The sequence below is a fragment of the Prunus persica genome, chromosome G2, assembly GCF_000346465.2.
Source record: "Prunus persica cultivar Lovell chromosome G2, Prunus_persica_NCBIv2, whole genome shotgun sequence".
Taxonomy (NCBI): Eukaryota; Viridiplantae; Streptophyta; class Magnoliopsida; order Rosales; family Rosaceae; genus Prunus; species Prunus persica.
Window position 1 is genome coordinate 25,917,824 of NC_034010.1, and position 20,684 is coordinate 25,938,507.

The following is a 20,684-nucleotide window of genomic DNA, read 5'->3' on the forward strand; positions in this document are numbered from 1 at the left end:
TCAAAATTCTATTTTTATAGGTAAATTCAAGTAGAAATATTGGTCAGTTGAAACTATATTTAAATAGAAAATGTGGGTTTCTTTTTGGTAAATTATTCAGCTAGTTAAATTTTTTTGAAGGATAATCATTTGTGTCTGAAGAAAAAAAAACTTCCTCCAAAACAAGAAAATGTCATAGCCTCTGAATCCAATCGAAGAAGCTTTTTATACACTTAATTAAAAGAACCTTTATATTTTTGAGAAACAAGAAATTGAATTTTAAAGTTTAAGACAGACCAAAAAAAGAAACCAGACCCAGACCTGAAGTGTAACTACCGCGAATCGCCGGTTCATTTGATTTTGCCGGGCGCCGGCCTGTCCGAGTTTCAAGTTGAGTCACGGCTCGTTAGCGAGGAAACCGGAAGGTTCGGTTTCTCGTTTTCCAAAACCGTTTAAACGAATGTCACTCTGACCAGATCAACCGTTAAGCCCAATATAAATAAAGAAATAATGGTCAGTAAAGCGGTTGAGCCCAAACCCTAACCGGTCCATCCGGTCGCTCACCCACGGTTTATAATCCCCATTTTAACCACCCCAACTCGGTTCTGTTTCCCAAATAGACTTCTCTCTGTTTATCAGAAGTATTCAAAGAACCATAAACAAGTAAGCTCTCTCTTTTTCCTCTCTCACCCTCAATTTTTATGTGTTTAATTTTATTGAGTGAAGTATATGCACCATATTGATGCTGGGATTGATGGGTTTCTGTTGAATTACTTGGTTTAACTTTGAATTGAAGAAGAAAGTGTTTGTCTTGTTGTAATGGGTTTTGGCCTTTTTTGCAAATAAGTTGAGTTTTTGGAGGTTGTGGATATGGCTTCGGGTCTGGTAATGGAGCCTGTACCGATTACATCACAAAAACACGACCCTGCATGGAAACATTGTCAAATGTTCAAGAATGGGGAGAGGGTTCAACTCAAGTGTATATATTGTAGCAAATTGTTTAAGGGTGGTGGGATTCATAGGATTAAAGAACACCTTGCTGGTCAGAAGGGTAATGCATCTACTTGTCTACTGGTTCCACCCGATGTTCGGGCTTTAATGCAACAGAGTTTAGATGGGGTTGTGGTGAAGAAGAGAAATAGGCAAAAGCTTGATGAAGAGATTACTAATATTACTCCATCACCTCATGGTGAGGTAGACTCACTTGCCCTTCACAGTGATGTGAGTAATGGGATTCAGTTGATTGGAGCTCCTGTGACGCTTGAACCCAATTTGGAGTTGTTAGTGAATCAAGAGGGCATGACAAGTGAGAGGAGTCTGGATAGAAGGAAAAGGGGGAGAGGTAAACATTCTTTCTCAGGCCATGGTGCTTTTGGTGTTACCAATAGTGCTGCATTAGGTTCTAGAAAAGTGAACAATTATGTTCACGAGGCAATTGGACGGTTTTTGTATGATATCGGGGCACCTCCAGATGCGGCAAACTCTGCTTATTTCCAACCGATGATTGATGCAATTGCTTCAGGAGGTTCCGGGGTTGAGCCTCCCACGTACCATGATCTTCGAAGTTGGATATTGAAGAATTCGGTTGACGAAGTGAGGAATAATACTGATAAATATAGGGCCATGTGGGGAAGAACTGGTTGTTCAGTTTTGGTTGATCAGTGGAACACGGAGTCAGGTAAGGTTTTGCTAAGTTTTTTGGTGTACTGTCCTGAAGGAACAGTATTTTTGGAATCCGTCGATGCATCAGACATTATAAATTCCTCCGATGCTCTTTACGGATTGCTTAGGAGAGTGGTAGAAGATGTTGGAGTAAAAGATGTGCTGCAAGTGATTACGAGTAACGAAGAGCAATATATGGTTGCAGGGAGGAGGCTGACTGATACTTTCCCTACTCTATATTGGACTCCATGTGCAGCTCGGTGCCTAGATTTAATACTTGAGGATTTTGGTAGCATTGAGTGGATAAATGCAGTAATCAAACAAGCTAGATCTCTTACAAAGTTTGTGTACAATCATAGTGTAGTGTTGAATATGGTTAGAAGGTCTACTGTTGGGAATGACATAGTAGAACCAGGAGTTACTCGCTATGCTACAAACTTTACAACATTAAAACGACTGGTTGATCTGAAACACTGTTTGCAGGTCTTGGTTACTTCACAGGAGTGGATGGACTCCCCATACTCAAAGGAACCGGAGGGATTGGAGATGTTAGATCTTATTAGTAATCAGTCATTTTGGTCCTCATGCGTCCTGATTGTTCGTCTGACAAATCCCCTCTTGCGAGTTTTGAGAATGGTTGGTAGTGAGAAGAGGCCTGCGATGGGATATATTTATGCTGGAATGTATCGAGCAAAAGAAACAATTAAAAAAGAACTCGTTAAGAGGGAGGAGTACATGGTATATTGGAACATTATAGATCAAAGATGGGAACAGCAGTGTCATTTTCCTCTTCATGCTGCAGGCTTCTACCTTAACCCCAAAATATTTTACAGTATTGAAGGAGATATGCATAATGATATCCTCTCAGGGATGTTTGATTGCATAGAGAGATTGGTTCCTGATACCAAAATCCAAGATAAAATCATCAAAGAGCTAAATTTGTACAAGAGTGCTGCTGGAGATTTTCGGAGGAAGATGGCAATTAGAGCTAGAGACACTCTGCTTCCTGGTGAGTGCCCATTGTATTAGATTTGATTGTTATTTCTAGCTGCTGTATCATGACTTACCTCACAATGGTTTATTTATTAGCACTTTTGAAGAAACTGCTCGATATGCTTTCGTGCATGCTAAGTGAGATGACATTGCCTTTTCAATTCAAGTAGCATATAAGCATTTTTACGTATTAGATCACTGAGTGCTTTACTTCCAAATTTAATAAGTCTTCGATTACATTTAATCCTGGTAAAGATTGAAGCTCTTTGATCTTTTGGGTGTATTTGGTGTAACCATGACACCAAGGCAAAACCTTCCAGGCACATATTGCAAGTGTTCTGTTTCTCATATTATTTAAACCTCTTTCACACATTTAGCTAATTTTTTCTGTAATATACTTGTCTTAGCTGAATGGTGGTCAACATATGGAGGAGGTTGCCCAAATTTGGCACGCCTGGCAATCCGTATTCTCAGTCAGACTTGCTGTTCGATTGGGTGTAGGCAAAATCAGATTCCTTTTGAGAAAGTACACAACATAAGAAACTCCCTTGAGCGTCAACGTCTCAGTGACCTTGTCTTTGTTCAGTACAACTTACGACTAAGACAAATGTAAGCAGAAAGTAGTTGACCCTGTATGGATTTAGGAATGGTGGTCGAAAATTTCAAGGGAGAAAAGTTGCTTTCTTTTTGCTAATAATATACATGTTTTTCCCGCAGGGTTGGTAAGAACACTGAACAGGATTTTATGGATCCCATATCATTTGACAGCATTAGCATTATTGAAGACTGGGTTTCAGGGAAGGACATGTGCTTAGAGGACCAGGGAAGTTCAGATTGGATGACACTGGATTCACCCTCTGCCAGCACAATGCTTTTGGGGCCCTCAAATGATGATGCTGAGGAATTGGGCTCCGGTAATTTTATACTTGGATGTGGAGAGTTGCTTAATACTGAATAAACTTTGTTCTTAATTACACAGTACACTAATTATCTTGGTCTATATGCAGGGTTTTACGATTATGAGATTTTTGGTAGGGGAAAAGACTCTGAAGAGGAAAATGTTGAAGACAATGTAGAAAATCATTAGAACCTTGTGCATGAGGCAGTTCTGTATCTCAAGAACCCACGGTTACGAATTGTCACCTTGTTCTCTGCAATCAAGCAGAGGAAGATGTAGAGAAGTAGATGTGCATGTGGTGTCTGGCAAATTTTTGAAGCGTCCAAGACAGTTTTCAATTTAGAGAATAGTGCATTGTAGCTGATAATTAGAAGCATATAGTTGTAGCAGTTAAAATGTTGTTTATTCTAATACGTCTCATCTGTTTGTAGATTTACACATTCGAACCGTTAGAAAAATGAAATCTAGATTGTTGTTTATTCCCATCTCGTCCTCATCCAGCGACACCTTTTATCACAGATGAATTGAGTATGAAGCTGGTTTTGTTTCATGATATCCTTTTGGATGAGGGAAAATAATTCGGAATTTAGTTAAAAGTCGGGAATTTAAGAGGGGAAATTGACAATTCCCTTATTTGGCAACTTAAGCGCGGAATTTATTAATGACGAGCAGAAAAAATTGTGGAAATTGAGGCATCAAATTTCCGAGTTTAATTTCCACCAAAATATGTGTCATTTCACAATTTTCATAGTGCCATTCACAAAATTCTATCATTTACAAAATTCGACATACATAAATCCAAACACTGAAATCTTCAATTGCCGGATATTGAAATGATGGAAATTTAAATTCCGTCATTTTAGAATTCTATTTAAATTCCGTCATTTTAGAATTCTATTTAAATTCCATCATTTTAGAATTCTATGTAATTTTCAATTCCTTCATCCAAACGGAAGATAAAGAGTGTTTATAGCTCCCCTTGCAGAGTAAACACTGCAACAATTTAATTGCTAAGGTTTGAGAATTTAATCGCTAAGGTTCGAGAATCTAATTGTTTGGGTACGAAAATCTAATTGGTTACGTTCGATAAGCTAATTGCTAGCTGAAGAAGAGGTGCCTTTTGGACTTGAATCTTCCTTTTCAAGACTTTGATTGCAAGGTTGTTAAGTACGATAAAAAGTCACTGTTGGTTGTTGGCTCTTTGCAACTAACCCTTCATTAGTTACATTAAATAAACTAATCTAGCATAGCTATCAGCATCACTGGTCTTTCTCTGCACTACTTTAACTAGACATAAATATTTCCACAGAGAACCTTTGGGAATTTTGATTCAATGAAACTGTACATGCGAGCACCCAAAAAAGTTTAAAACATGATGTTCTTGAACACCACATGTGGATTCAAACAGAGACACAAATTTTGTCTTTCACATGGGAAAAACAGAAGCAATAATGTAAATACTCCTATAAGATGAAAGAGGAAGCCTCACTATAACTGCAGATTAAAGAACAGAAACATCATGTACACCAGATCATTTACAACCCAAAATGGGGTGTCATAATAATCAAATTTACATGGAAACAAAAAAAAAAAAATACTAGCATAGCTATAATTATACAAAAAAAGAGAAACAAAACCCAAAAGAAAAAAGAAGGACAGAGAGAGAGAGAGAGACAGGAAATTGATACTATCTTGGGCAGCTACCACCATTTCTACCAGATACTGAGAGAGGTGAGCTTGAAGAAGCAGCTTCAAAATCAACATCTGCATCATCACATGACCATGCACTTGCCTTCTCAAAATATGAAGATGTTGGATACGAATGCACATAATCCTCAAACTCACCACCACGCTCACTGTCTTTTCTCCCATCATATGCCCCAGGAGACAAAACCACCTCAGGCAGTGCCACCTCACCCTCCAAGTACCTCACCACCTGTCTCATTGTAGGTCTTGCCTTGGGGGTATTATTGGAACACATTATGCCGAGTTTAAGCACCACAACAGCCTCAAGCTCATCAAACTCACCCTCCAATCTTGGGTCCACAACATCAAGAATTGTACCATCTCTCCATTTGTCCCAAACCCAGTCCACCAAAATGAGCTCCTCAGGCATGGCTTTGGCCTCAATGGGTCTCCTCCCACAAACCACCTCAAGCAAAAGAGCTCCCAGAGCAAACACATCTGAGCTGGGAGTAGGTTTTCCAGTCCGAGTCAACTCAGGAGCGAGGTAACCCAGTGTGCCAACCACCCTGGTTGTTGTTGGGTTTGAGCCATGCTCATACAGCTTAGCAAGACCAAAGTCACCAAGCCTTCCATTTAGCTCAGAATCCAACAACACATTTCCTGCTTTAATGTCTCTATGAATCACAGTTTGCTCCCAACCTTCATGTAAATACAATAGCCCTGAAGCTACACCTTTGACAATCCTGAACCTCTGCTCCCAGCTCAAAATTGCTTTGGGGTTTTCAAACAGATACTTGTCCAAGCTCCCATTAGGCATAAAATCATATACAAGCAACAAATCACCACGCCTACGACACCAACCCAATAATTGAACTAAATTTCTATGGCGAAGACGACCAATGCTAGCAATTTCAGACACAAATTCTTGAAGACCCTGTTTTGATTCATTGGATATTCTCTTAACAGCAACTTGGGTATTTGAGTTTGGCAAAGTTCCCTTATAAACTTTACCAAACCCACCAAACCCAATTACCTCTTTGTCTCTGAAGCCTCTTGTGGCATGCTTCAGCTCCTGGTATGTGAATCTGTGAGGACCAATGTCAAGCTCCCAAGCTTCAATCACCTCAGCGTTCTTGATTCTGTGAATGATGTAGAAAGCCAACCCAATGCCTAAGATCAAGACCAGAAGAGCAGAAACAGAAACACCCACAATTACACCTGTGTGTGTTTTTTTGGGCCCAGGGAGTTTAGGCAGAGCATCCAAAGAGAGAGATTTGGCATCTCCATTCATTTTGAAGCTCCAACCAGAGACATAGTGCGAGCTGGCTAGCAACCCAGTTGAGGCAGAGAAGCCAACGTACATAAAATCTTGAAAAATTGGAGAGAGATCCACATCGAAGGTTAAAATTGGAGATGTGGGTTTGATAGAATTAGGGGAAAGCTTAACAGTTACTTGGTTTTTCACTGAATCGTAATCCACCCAGGCCTGGATTACGTGACCACTTTTGAGGTTGAGGCTCTGTTTTGTTGAATTTTGACTGGTGAAATACCCAGCTGGAGTTGATTTGTTGGAGGCCAAGCTGTTTATATCGATGCCAACATGGTTGTCATTGATGTCGCCAAATTCAAAGTCCTGCACAGTGTCAAATTCAACAGCAAAGATGTGGTTTGAGAAGTTGCCGACAACTGTGGCGTTGAGAATACCAAGGTACTGGCTTGGAAGAGATCCAGGAAGCTCCTTTGAAGGTGAGATTATGAAGGCGAGGCCATGGCCGCCGAGCTTGGGGTACTCTGGGACTATAGTGAAAGCAAAAGCGGTGGAAAAGGAGAAAGCTTTTCCATCAGTTGAGTTCTTGAATTTGATTGGAGATGAATAGAAAGCGTGACCCAAGACTCTTAGAGTGTCGTTTGTGAGCTTTAGCATGCCATTGGGCTCGATCTCTGCGACCCCATTTAAGCTCATGTTGCTGCCAACGCCATTGAACCCATTGAAGTGGAGCTCTTCATCAAGCTGAGACTTTACTGGGTTTGTGAGGAAAAGGAGAAAAACCAAGAAAAGTATGAGTCTTTGATATGCCATAAGTTGACAGAGGGGAGAGAAACGGAGTTTGTGAACCAGATGGAAATGGAGTTCCAGTGCTATTATGCTGGATTAGCTAGGTTAAGGTGTCGGTGTATATGAAATTGTTTTTCATATTTTCTAGTTGTTTAGTGCGTTGCTTTGGCTGGTTGTGGAGGAAGGGAAAGAGAAAGAAGCAGATGATACGGGGATGTCGGGGTTGTATTTCATATGAGATAACTGAGTAGGATTGAAGCTATTTTACCACTAGGCCATTTGAACCTCAACCACCAACTTTGATTCTTTGAAACCACATATGGTTGTTACTTGTTAGGTCGGTTCACTTTCCACAACTTCCATTTTCTTTTCCTTTTCCCTTTCCAACTCCACCCACAAAATCGACTTTTAAGGTAATTTCCACAAACATCTAATCATGCACAAAATACATCCCAATACATGTAAATATACAATCCTGATTTTTTGGATTACAGGGTTTAAGAGATTTGTGGTCACTCACTGTTGAGTATAAATTCAACGGTTCACTCACTCTTGTACTCCTTTTAAGAAATTTTTTTGAACCATTGAATTAATATCCAACGATGGGTGACTACAATTTCTTAGACTCCTGTAATCCAAAAAATCAAAACGGTGTAAATTGTAATCATGCACACAATGCATATATAATATCAGGTAAATTCCATTTGTTTCTTTTGGATTTATAAGAATTTGAATATAGAATGTCTTTTATTTACCGTTGACGTTGAGTTATCCAAATAATTTTTCCTAAAGTCCAAACCCACCTAGCATTATCCGTTTAAAAATGCATCATTACTCACAAGCATTGGTGGTGAAAACACAAAGTTAACTTTGTCATGGTGACTAAGTTGAAGAATTAAGATGGACATAAAGTCCACCAGTATATCCATTGAAACCTAGGGTGCATGGGGACATGATGTATATATATTCTCTTATCCAGATGTCCGTATATTATTAAAAAAAATTAAAAAAAATAATAGAAAATATATGGCGTTTGCACGATGCACGATAATAATAGTATGGATGGTGAATTTTTTAACTCAATAATTCACACAAGAGTGTTCCTACATGAAATGTGAGAAGACGTTTCATAATTACTGATGGGTATATTTTATATTATATATTTAACCTCATTCTTAGTAAATTTTGGAAGAATTTTGATACTTTGTATTATATTTTTAATATAGGACTTTCGACTTTCTCTGGAGCAAAACATAATCAAATGGACAAATTTTGGAGTGATTCCAGTTGGAGGACGTACATGAGTCACTTAGCTTGATCGTATCAAAATTTTAGATTTTTCTACCAAGCAGTTATTTTCTGGCAATAAAATAAAGGAGTAGTGAGCGGTGTTGGAATAGTGACTTTTTGGGCTTTTATTGCGTTTTTGGAGTTTAAGATGACCTCGGATGGGTTCGTGGCCTTCTAGAGAAGTGTTCAAAATATTTTTATCTTTAAAACAAGCTATCTTGGGCAGATTCTCCTAATCCAATATGGAAGCTAGGTTTTAAGGGGTATTTAAGCTCTTTCTCACAGGAATTTTGAGGGACTTCTTTTTGGCTCTTGAACGTGGGGAGCAATTGCTTGGGTTTTTGCAACTTTAAGGTGTTTTCATTCTTTTCTTCTCAATGATATTTTCTTAGATTTCAATTATGAATATGCGTAACTAATTTTCTTTTGCTAGGGTGAAGTCTTGAACCTTAGCATGAATATGTAATTTTTATTTAATTGTTTATGATTGAGTGCATGCATACTTTGAATTGTTAATCACTGTTTTAAACTATTTAATTGTCTTAATGCCTGATCACCATTAAGATCTTTAGAAAAGTAATCAGATGCAATTTTGGTCGGAAGGTTCCTTGAAATTGACATTGTTTTCTTGTGATTAATAATTGTAATTTCACTTAAGATGAACATCACGTCTTAAGGGTTGCATGGTTTTTCAAAGGGTTTTCACAAAACTTAATGAGTCTTTCATGTTCAGATTTGATCCGAACGTCCGGACGGGTTGTATGTTGGATATACGTTCTATGTTGGAGGTTCCAAGTAGAATATAAATTAGGAAAACCTAACCTTCAAAGTGGCATATGCAAATCATAAGTAATTGGTAAAAATTCATAAGATTGCTAGGTGATGGTGAAACCCTAGTGCTTTTATAAATTGGTATTTAAAACTCTTTTAGTCAATCGTATTTGTCTTTGTTTAAAATCTATTTTTAGTATCAATCAATTTCATAATCATCTTTCTCAACTTTTAATTTTAGGTAGTAAATTGAAAATTATTTTTACATAAATTGCTAAATAGTCCTTGAGGAGAACGACCTTGCATGAGCATCTATACTACAATAGCCTTGTATTCTTGCAAGTATTTTATATGATTTTAACCCTATTTGCATAGGTATTAAAAATCCTATCAATTACCAAAAACCCTTTGACAATCTGAACCAACACATATAAGCCATTATCTTAAGTGCCAGTTTGGCATTGCTTATTTGGGGTGATAAGTGATTTTTTTAAAATTTTGGGAAGCCCAGTCCATTTGGTAAACTATGAAAAAAATAACTTATTGTTAAAAATTGCTGTGAGAGAAAGCTATAAGAGAAAGCAGCTAATGAGGTGCTTTCATTTTCTGATTATGTAGGAATCAGTTTTGAAGAGGTGTTGTGTTTAATGATTATGCGGCAATCATTTTCTGATTATATGAGAAATTAGTACCAATAACACTTTTAACAAAAAGTTTACCAAATGCCAAACTGCTTTCTCTCACAGCTGATTTCTCTTACAGCAAATTTGACAGCGATTATTTTTACAGCACAGCAATGCCAAACTGGCCCAGTATTTTTTCTAAATGATTATGGATGGTGGAATAATAATGGCTTGGCATACAATGCATATAAGCTGAACTCAATTTGTCCAGGTCGAACTGCATTATGACACTTTAAATATTACATTACAACAAAAGACAACTATATTCATACGACACCACAAAACGCTGTTTGTTTGATACGTCCATTTTCTGGTACAGCATCAGCAGCAGAAACTTTCCCTCTGTTTTTGGATTAAATAAAACACACACGTTTGTTTCACCTGTTTATACATATAGTTTATGATGGAGCACTATCGCGCATGCTGCAAAGCTCTTGGTTTTTTCTTCAATTTTTCGTTTTATTTATGTAGTTTTAAATAATATATAAAGTTTTTTGCTTTTATTTCGGATGAAAAATAAGTTAATGGAAAAACAAAGACAAAGAATAAAGAATATTGAGATGTGCAAGTGTCAATGCCCACCAAACAAGGTCGGAAAGTCCCATGCCATGAGAGCAAATGGTAGTTGCCCAGGTCCTACATTCATGAAATTTTCTTGACCATTTTGGAAGGCTAAACATTGTGGTGGTGTATGCTTTATCTACTTTCGGTGTGCCAAATACGTGTAGATGCATTCGTGGTTTGGTTGGAGACAATGAGGAGCTTATTGACATGCAATTGGCTTTTTGTTTGAATCTTTTGCTACCATCCATTTTCAAACCCACATGTTCTTTGTGTTTCATACTAAAAATGATTGTGGTTGGTTTTAATCAAGTCCCAAAAGTTGTATTAAATGTCATTGATTCAATAATATAATTGACTCTTTATTCATAATTGTGTAAGTAAAAATTAATATATGTGAGTCGTTGATGCATGTGAATACATATATTGTATGCGAGCGTTTATTCTCGCACCAAATTCATGCCCCATGCATGGTTATTGCATAGATAAGGTCAAAATTAATTAGCACAAGTTGTGAGGAAAAAGACTAAATTAAGTTTGATCCTAATGATATAGAATTGAAGACAAAGGGTATCTTTCATATTGTATTATTGGTTTTGCATTGCCAATTATTTGCTAGTGCGAGGGTCGTAATTGGACTACTGAATTGAATTCTAACAAAAGTTATAATACGACCAAGGAGCTCAAGTTTTGTAAACTTACGGCTGCTATGAATCTATGACATAGATAATATACACTTGGGCAGCTGAGATCATTCAAATGCTTGAACAAGCTATTACAAATCATGTAGTGGAAGTAGACATTGGACTGGCCTTTGAATGGCTCTAACTTTGATTGGTAATCCAATTATATGAGGGATGAAAATCACCTTGTGTCCGATTGTGTAATGTTAAGAGAACTCGTGGCTCAACCAGTCAAAAACATGTACTCTTACATCGGAAATCATATTCCCTCAACCAATGTGAATATACCCCTCTATTGAAATAATCCGTACAGTTAGTATTATTATTTTAAGTATAAGTGATGGGGATCGGAGTTCGGACACAACACAAGTCACCAACCATATACACGAGCATCAAAATCTAGGGTTAGTGCAAACTCACATATATCATTCATGCCACAAATAAACTATTTCATTAATCATCAACATCCACTCTCCTACAACTATTACATCCACTCCCCTTATTTATAGGCTTTACAAGACTTGGACACCAAAATTATTACTTGGTCCAAAAGTAAACTAATTAATTATAATATCACACATAAATGATAAAAGATATCCTAAAACTATCTAAATAAGAAAATAACAATACATTATGAAATAACTAATTAAATAGTAAATATCTATCTTGATCCACCCCTATACTCCTGCACCAATAAGTAATAGTCTAAACTCACATACACAACTAAGATATAATATAAGTTAACCTAAATTTTCTTATCTATAAATTAAGTTCCATTTCCATTCAACTAGATCCCGTTAACTCCTTACTGTTATCTTAGATTATGAAGATACCTCCAACATTTAACAGTATTCTGTTGTTTATTTTGTTAGTGGGAGATTTTTGGTCTCCCACACCACTAAAGTTAGAACCTTTTATTGCAATAAAATAATTTGTTGCTGCGTGAGATGTAATTTACGAGGTCAAAGACCACTGCAAACTGCTCGTTGTTGTACCTTTGTGACATATGGCATTGGCATTGTTTGACAAAGACAATTGCCGAAGTGTTGACTTATTTATCATTCATCAATTTGATTTCAAAGTCAAGTAGAACTAATTTGAATATGATGTGGGTTTCAGATAAGATATTTACCACGTGAAATACGCAACTAATTAAAAACACACAAAACATATCTCAATCTAGAAAGTCCGGTTACAAGATCAAGATTTTATTTTTTATATTTGTATCCTATATATGTATAGCTTTGCAGGTTATAAATCTCATGGCCTGATATTTATGATTTTCCCAGGTTGAATATAAAGATGCAGAAAACTTCCATGAGGGACAAGAACAAAAGATAGAACAGAACATGAGGAACTGAACTAACTGAAAGAACTGATGGGGAAGAACAAAAGCACCTACTGATGACATTGAATAGTGTACATTATAACACAAAATCACATGACACCAATCCAACAAAAGGAAGACAGCAACATAGTTATTGTTTCACAACATCCTTAAAAAAAAAAAAAGGTGCTTCCCTCCTTCCTCCCCCAATACCCTAAATTAAGAAGCAAGAACTTAAAATGTGTACAGGCAGCTGCCATCGTCACTCCTAGCAGTTGGGTCAAAGTTTTCTGCAGTTCGATCAGTACAACCTTCAGGAACTGGAACGTTAACTTGTTGGGCTGCTTTGCCTGCGCCAACACAACCAAATAAGCTTCAGTAAATTTTCTGTTTTTGTTTTTTGTGAAGCCTAAATACAAATTCATTTTATGACTTTTCTAAATTAAGCTGGATGCAAACCTCCCCACAGGCCTCTTATAAGATCAAGGGATCTAACCGTAGAAAGTTCCACTATCAATAGCATCTGAGTTGGCATCACCAAGAGCAGCCTCGCTCAAGTACTTATCAGCCAATTGGACTCTCTTCACATTCTCTTGCTCTTGGACAAGCATGTTTCCATACTCAAGCAGCTTCTCGATTGTCATCTTAGGCTGCTCGAAAGTCGGGGGCCCTTCCTTTGAGTTCACAAGCCTCTTCCCAACGCCGTCAACCCCAACCCCTGTAATCCACTTCCTCACTTCATCGTCATAGACTCGGGCCCTCAATGCACCAAAGAAATCTGCAAAACCATGACACATAACCAAATATTATCATTGTATGCAATTTCTTATAACATAACATGTCAGACTGTCTGATAAGAAAAGAGAAGGGGACTAAAACTTACCAATGGATTGGCCAGGGAAGGTGTCAACAAGCTTGACAATGTCTTCCTTAGCAACATTGTCACTCCTGAAGATCCCAATGCAGACACCAATACGATCTTCGCGGGTAGGCGCCCAGTAGAACTTCTCCATACGCCCGTCACGGATGAGAGGAGCATACAATGTTGAGAAATCGTTACCGGTGACAATGATGGGGACACGGGGGTTCTCCTCCTTGTTGTACATACCGGGGAGCTGGACATTTGTTGGGTTGTCAGCAATGTTCATGAGGGTGGCATTCACCATTTGGTTGTTCACAGTGTACTGTGTGGTTCCACCAAGCCGACCAGCTCCTGCATCAAGATCGTTGATGAAGAGTGCGCACATTTTACCCTTCCTGATTATGTCAGCTGCTTCACGGTACCTTTGCCTGATCAGCTTCGCGGGTTCTCCTGCGTTTCCACTTTCCAATTCTCCGGCACTCATCATGATGGGGCTGAAAAAATGATCATCGTTAAAGGCTAGTTTCAGTAAGAAGCAGAACATAGCCTGACTAAGTGACCATAAAATAGTAACATAGAATCTTAATTAATTAATTTATTTTTGTTACAAAGGAGCTTAAGGCCTAGGAAAAAGAAAAGCGAGAGTCGAACTTTGGCCTCGAGTGTGAGGGTAAATACTAGCTACTTGCAAGTGACTCATAGAAAAATCATAGATTTCAGTCTCACCCAAAAATAAAAGTTAAGGAAATTCCTCTAGTGAAACCGAGACATGCAATAAGAACAGAACAGAACAGAACAGAACATGTATGGAAAGCATGCAATTGGACTGACCTGATTCCCATCTTGGCAAAGACAAGCTCGCACTGGAAAGATTTACCCTGACCTTTGCCTCCCCAGATACCAAGGATGAGAGGAACCTGCAACAAAATCAAGAGATGATTTTTAAGTTGATTAGCTGCAATATAATTATGGAAGAAACTCAAAATTAATAATATAGTGAATTAGAGCAGTATGAGCATAATACTTTGATGTTAGGCAGGGTCATGAAGTTCTTGGTGATGTGGACAACAAGCTTGTCCATAAAAGCAGGAGCAATGTAAAACCCATCCATGTTGTTGTCCAAGTTGTACCTAAATTAAGCACAGGCTCTCATTAACAAAGTACTATTAACAATTAATCTTTCATAATTAAAGAACTAATTGTGATCATATTTGAACTTACTGGCGAAGCCCGGTACTGATGTATTCATAAGAACTCATGACGGCGAAGTGAGTTCCAGCATCTTGGGGTGCTTGGAAGAGAGAGTCGACCATGCCCTTTCCTCTTGTGATGTCTTGTTGGTCATCTGAGGTGTCATAGGCAAGGCCTCTCCATTTGTCCTTGTCGGTCTGCTTATCTTCGTCCACCTCTGCTACAATCCTGAAGCTCCCAGATGAAACCTTGGAGTTGGTGAATCTTGAGTTCACTTTCTTCAAGCTGCTGCCCAAGAAGGTTGAGCTTGGAACTGAAGCGCTGCTGCTAGAGCCATTTAGGCTCAGCTGCATGCATTAAAAGTGCAACAATTGTTAATTATGAATTTATGATCACCTTCCAAACAAACAAACCCATGTTTAATTCTTTCCCTTAGTTAATTATTAGAATTTGAACCATTATGCATCATATTAAATCTTATCTAAATGTGTCGTCTAAATTTAGAGTATGACAACATGTAGGCAATATGATCGTAACATAAGTCTTAAGTCTAAGAAGAGAACATTATTCTATGAATCTAATTAAAACATATGTACCATGCAGACACATGTTTGTATTTTTTTAGCTTCCTTTTAACTGGCACTAAGTTTGCATACACACTGATAAGTGAAGGCATAAACGAAGTGGGAACGACATAGTACCGGTGCCCTGTTGACAGCTCCAATGGTTGAGACAGCAGTAGCCATTGATCTCCGGGGTGGGGGGATTGGACGGTTGTGATCTAATGTGGGGTGAAAGAGAGGAGAGGCACTGTTACTGCCCTGTTTGCCTGCAAGCAAAATATGGAGAGTGGTGTTTTGAGCGGAAAAGAAATGAGAACTGGTTTGGACTTATAGTACTTGCTTTGAGTGTACAGAAATTGGTATCCTGAGGATTGGGTTCTTTGAAAGGTTTTAGACCATAGAATCAAGATTGCCTTGCTGCCACGTGGCAAACAGAGAGTGCATGGAACTCCGTCCCTTGTTGGTCCTTGAGGTCAGTGTTCAAGCTCTCTTCTTCTCCACAAAAAAATTAGGGAAAGTAGTAACCACAGAATTTGAGAATAGAAGACGACCCATGTCTTTTATTGTGTTATTTTTTGTTTTTTTTCCAAGGAAGATGCATGGGAGATGGAGATTGACAGAATTTGAGATGAGGTGAATAAAATGTTTGTGGCTAGCAACAATTTTCATGATTATTTTTTTAAAAATTCTTTTGGTTTTGTACAAAAATTTGAGCAAAATGTTTGCGCTATGGTAGAGAGGTCCCACATGCATTCGATCATATCAGATCAGAATAGTGCTAGGGGACGAACTTCAATCAATTTTCAACTAGAATTCTATAGTGAAGGCCTTATATATGGCCCTTAGGTGAGACCTTATATCTTAACTGTTGGATCAAATTAGCTAACTTAATCCAACGGTTAAGAAGTAGGGCCTCACTTAAAGGCCATATATAAGGCCCTCACTATAGAATGACTCAAATTTTCAATGTAAGGGAAAATATGCAAAATCAGTCGAGTCCAAGACCCAAATTCGGAGCATACTGGGCTACCCTTTCACATTTCAAAACACTTTAGCCTTGGCCCAAGATATCTACATACTTACAATCTACCAAGTGTTTGACCATGATTCATTCTATAGTGAGGGCCTCATCTAAGGGCCTTATAAGGCCCTCACACCCTCACTATAGAATTATACGTTTAGTCAAACCTAAATCCCATGAAAGTATATGGAATTATTGATTAAATTTGACTATATGGGATTATTGATTAAATTTGACTTCTGCCCAGAATAACTAATCAACATGACACAACACGACACGAGTCACACAACACAACTCGATTGCATCGATCGAACTCTTGTTTAGTTTCATTCTAATTTTAGTTAGTCCTACACGTCTCATTTGGTGAATCAGCTTGGATAATACTGGATTGGACTTTAAGTATTGGACATGATTGACTAGTTAGGACTTCGGTTTTGTGTCTTGTCCTATTGAGATTCATGTCTCAGCTAAGGACAGTTTGGCCTAATTACTTAGGACACTAATCAAGTAGATGAGTCTAGTCCACAATCTTTATTAATACACCGAACTAAATGAAGTCACTTTTTTTGTTTGTGCCAATGTTAGGAAGGAGAATGCAAATTTTCTGACACACACTATCAAAGTGTCATTGGGATTTGAATCTGAGATCACTGGTGTGTAAGTCAAGACCAATTTTCATTAAGTTAGACAAGTTGACAACTAGTTGAAGTAACTTAGAATAATCTTATATTGATTTCAACAACAAAAAAACCAAGAACAAGAATAGAATTCAATGCATGACATCTTTGGGTGGCAAGCCATACAACATCAAACATGATGAGGGAAAATGATAGACGTGCAGAATTTGTTCTCCGGTTTGTGAAGTTATTCACTACTATTCTCTCTTTTTGTCCATACGACAGACAATACAATTTGGGAAAGTCTCAATGGCATTGGTAATATACCACAATGGTCGACACCCAAAGAAAAGTATAAACAATGGCAATTTCACCACTGTCATGTCTTATCTTGTCCTGCTGCCGAATGTGGAGGACAAGATAAGAAAGAAAGCATAGCAAAATTAGCATATATATATATATATGTATGTATATATGCTTCCATTGATTCTTTTAACTTTGAGCTTTTCTTTCTTATGATTAAATTCTCAAACTCTCAGAAATCAGGAGTGTCCTGTTCAACAAGAAATCAGTAACTTGGAGACATGATTGCAATTTTAGATGGTAATTAAAATGTGATTAATTACTTGAGTTGATGACAGCTCAAGTTTTTTCCAAGAACAACTGGAAAAGGACTCACATGCATACAGCCTTATCTATAGCCAGAAAGCGTGGGGCATTAGGCACATAAGCACAAACAAAGACCAATGTGAGAGCTAAGCTAAGAGCAAGCCTAGGCATTGCAGGTGGTAAAAATGCATAATTGATCCATGATAGAGAAAGACACTTTCATCTTTAAAGCATCTTTTAAGTACCCAAAGTTGACCACACAAAAAAATAAAAATAAAAATAAAAATCTTTTAAGTACCCCAAAAAAAAAAAAAAAAAAAAAGAAGAAGAAGAAGAAGCAAAAACTGAAGAGGTAACAGCAATAAAATTGGAAATAATAAAATAAAATAAAAAGCATCTGCAGATGGATAAAAATGCATAATTAAACCATGATAGAGAAAGACACTTTCATCGTTACACTCGAAATCCGAAAAGACCCAACCCCACCATCCCCCTAACATTCCTTTCTCATGCATCTACTTCACTTTAAGCCAAAGTTCTCACAGTTGTGAAATGACTTAAAGTAGAAGTTCATTTTGCTGCAAATGGCATTTTGTCTCCCTAACTCTCTCTCTTCCATTAGCCCAAGTATGCTTTTTAAGTCCTAGAGCCCTGAAGCATGCATATAGGCTTAAGGCAGCAGTAGAAGTTTAAGAAATTACAACTTTTTCCAGATAAGCTGCTGGTTAACCTCCTGTTTCTTGGGCTTTGGGGGCATTGGCAGCTTGCTGTTTCAGAGCTTTTTGTGGTGTTCCAAAGACAAGAACAGTCCTCGTAACACCGACTCTTAATTAAGTGGCCAACAGCCAACCTGATAATGTAGGATTAAAATATGGACATGGAGACTTAAGGCATGCATTATGGATTAAAAATAAGCTTAATAATGGAGAATTGGTAACATACAGACAAACAGACGCCATGAGTCACAGGCTATTATCCAATCCTTAAGCTATGAAGCTAGCATTAATAAGACAATGTGGAAATTTAGTCTCATTTGTTAAGAAAAAGAAAGTATGACATAGCCGAAATCCACCAACCCATCATTTGATTTTGACTCAAGGTATATAATAACTTGCTACAAGTTTCTCATAAGCTCCTCATGCACTGGCTCGTCGACTTGTCGAATAGCTGCCCTAGTAAGTGGAGTTAGAGGAGAATTCTATGGCCTGCTATACCAGAGTAGTTCAATTCAATATTTGTAGCCCTTACAACTTGACTAAGCTAATTTGTTGATTTAATTAATGGTGTATTTACTAATATGTAATCGAAATTAAAATAAAGAGTTGGATTTCGATTACAGATTACTCATGTGTTTACTTCACATCAAGGAATGAAGATGTATGTAGGGCTCACATAAAATCATGAATCCTGAGTTTGGAGGAATTGGACTCTTGGAACAAACCCATCAGTAATTCATATCTTTCTACCTATTGTATCCTCACCTGCCCCGATTCCAAATAGTTTAGTAAACAACTTCAATGAAATCCGGATTCTAACTCCTCCTCAATTCAATTTGTCCTCACCCGATTACGGATTAGTAAACATGCCAAGTTGAGTTGGGTCATTGATGCAGGAGCATAGAGGGTGGATCAAGACACATACAACCATTTAATTTGTTATTTCATGAGATATTGTTATTTTCTTATTTATGTAGTTTTAGGATATCTTTTATTATTTATGTGTGATTTTATAATTAATTAGTTTACTTTTGGACCAAGTAGCCTTGGTGCCCAAGTCTTGTAAAGCCTATAAATAAGGCTAATGTAATAGTTGTAGGGAAGTTTTTTTTGTTGATGATTAATGAAATAGTTTATTTGTGGCATGGATTTGCTACGATATATGTGAGTTTGCACTATCCCTAGATTTCGGTGTTCGTATATGTGGTTGGTGACCTGTGTCCTGACCTCGATCCCCATCAATTGGTATTAGAGTTACAGCTCAAGATTTGCGTTCTCGAGGAGGTTTTTGGATGGAGAGTCATGTTGACAACTACAACGACATAGAGGAAATTAGGAGGATGCTAGGGCAACTTATGGAACACATCGCTTGCATTGAAGCTCGAACTCGGATAGGTAGGAGTTATGACGAAGAGGGAAGCGTAAACTCTTATCTGAACCGAGTAGCTTGCATCGACACTCTAATCAGTGGAAGTCTCGACGGGGAGTACGAGGGAGATAGCCATTTTCATTGTTGCACTCCACTGTGTGAGTCAAGTGAAGAGGGGCACGATGGTTCTCATTGTGTCTTTGAAGGTACAACAGGGATTTGTAATTTTGGTGCATATTGTTCTTCGTCAAAGTTATTAAATTTAGATTTACCTCCAATATTTGATTGTTGTTTAGAAGACAATTGTGAAATTTGTTTTGGGGTTGAAAAAACTTCTGAAAAAGTATTTGGTGAGAGTAAACAAGTTGAATCTAATGTAATCTTGAAGGCACTCGACCTAAAGGAAGTTGGGTATGCACTCTTGAAGCAACACAATCAAGACACGTTTAAAGGAAAGATTGTTGAGAACTCAGTTGATCTTGTCAATTTAATGACATTTAGATTGACCACTCTTTGGGTTGAGAGATTGATTGCAGAACTGGAATTGTTCTAAAAAGGTCAAATATTCTAAATATTTTTTTATTTGGGAAGGAATGTTTCAATTGAGTCTAAAAGATCCATAATTAATATGAAACAATTAAAGATTTTATTCGGATTTTCCTCAATCAAAGGCTTGAATTCGATGATGAATTCTTTTCAACTAGGGGAATCTGATGCATGAGCAAAAGGGGTAGATCAAGAGAGATATTCACCATTTAATTAGTTATTTTATGAGATATTGTTATTTTCTTATTTAGGTAGTTTTAGGATATCTTTTATTATTTATGTGTAATTTTATAATTAATTAGTTTACTTTTGGACCAAGTAGCATCGGTGCCCAAGTCTTGTAAAGCCTATAAATAAGGGTAATGTAATAGCTTGAGGGATTTTTGTTGATGATTATTGAAATAGTTTATTTATGGCATGGATTTGCTCTGATATATGTGAGTTTGCACTAACCTTAGATTTCGGTGTTCGTATATGTGGTTGGTGATTCATGTTCTGACCCCAATCCACATCAGTTATGCTCATACAGAAACCAGATTAATTGGTATGTATCCAGAAGCCATAATCAGCAAATTTTAGAGCATCTCCAATCGACTAGTTA

General features: G+C 37.5%; 3 protein-coding genes across 4 annotated transcripts; 1 reads left to right on the plus strand and 2 right to left on the minus strand.

Moving 5' to 3' along the window:
• LOC109947680 lies at positions 544–4,017 on the plus strand. The gene is made up of 4 exons (XM_020558399.1): positions 544–2,650; positions 3,042–3,243; positions 3,352–3,548; positions 3,642–4,017. Exons 1-4 carry the CDS (start codon positions 850–852, stop codon positions 3,719–3,721), a joined length of 2,280 nt encoding a protein of 759 aa, XP_020413988.1. The 5' UTR covers positions 544–849; the 3' UTR covers positions 3,722–4,017.
• LOC18786375 (L-type lectin-domain containing receptor kinase S.4) lies at positions 4,999–7,599 on the minus strand. Its single transcript, XM_007220153.2, has one exon. The coding sequence runs from the start codon at positions 7,296–7,298 to the stop codon at positions 5,220–5,222; it is 2,079 nt and encodes a 692-aa protein (XP_007220215.1). The 5' UTR covers positions 7,299–7,599; the 3' UTR covers positions 4,999–5,219.
• On the minus strand, positions 12,601–15,528 carry LOC18786764 (ribulose bisphosphate carboxylase/oxygenase activase, chloroplastic). 2 transcript variants are annotated; one of them, XM_007220928.2, is made up of 7 exons: positions 15,344–15,528; positions 14,673–14,989; positions 14,476–14,581; positions 14,283–14,368; positions 13,473–13,945; positions 13,086–13,367; positions 12,601–12,939 (listed from the first exon to the last, which is right to left on the minus strand). In XM_007220928.2, the coding sequence occupies exons 1-7, from the start codon at positions 15,386–15,388 to the stop codon at positions 12,824–12,826; spliced, it is 1,425 nt and encodes a 474-aa protein (XP_007220990.1). In that variant the 5' UTR covers positions 15,389–15,528; the 3' UTR covers positions 12,601–12,823. The 2 variants fall into 2 exon arrangements, with proteins under 2 accessions (XP_007220990.1, XP_007220989.1); XM_007220927.2 differs by having other exon boundaries at positions 13,049–13,367; positions 15,344–15,527.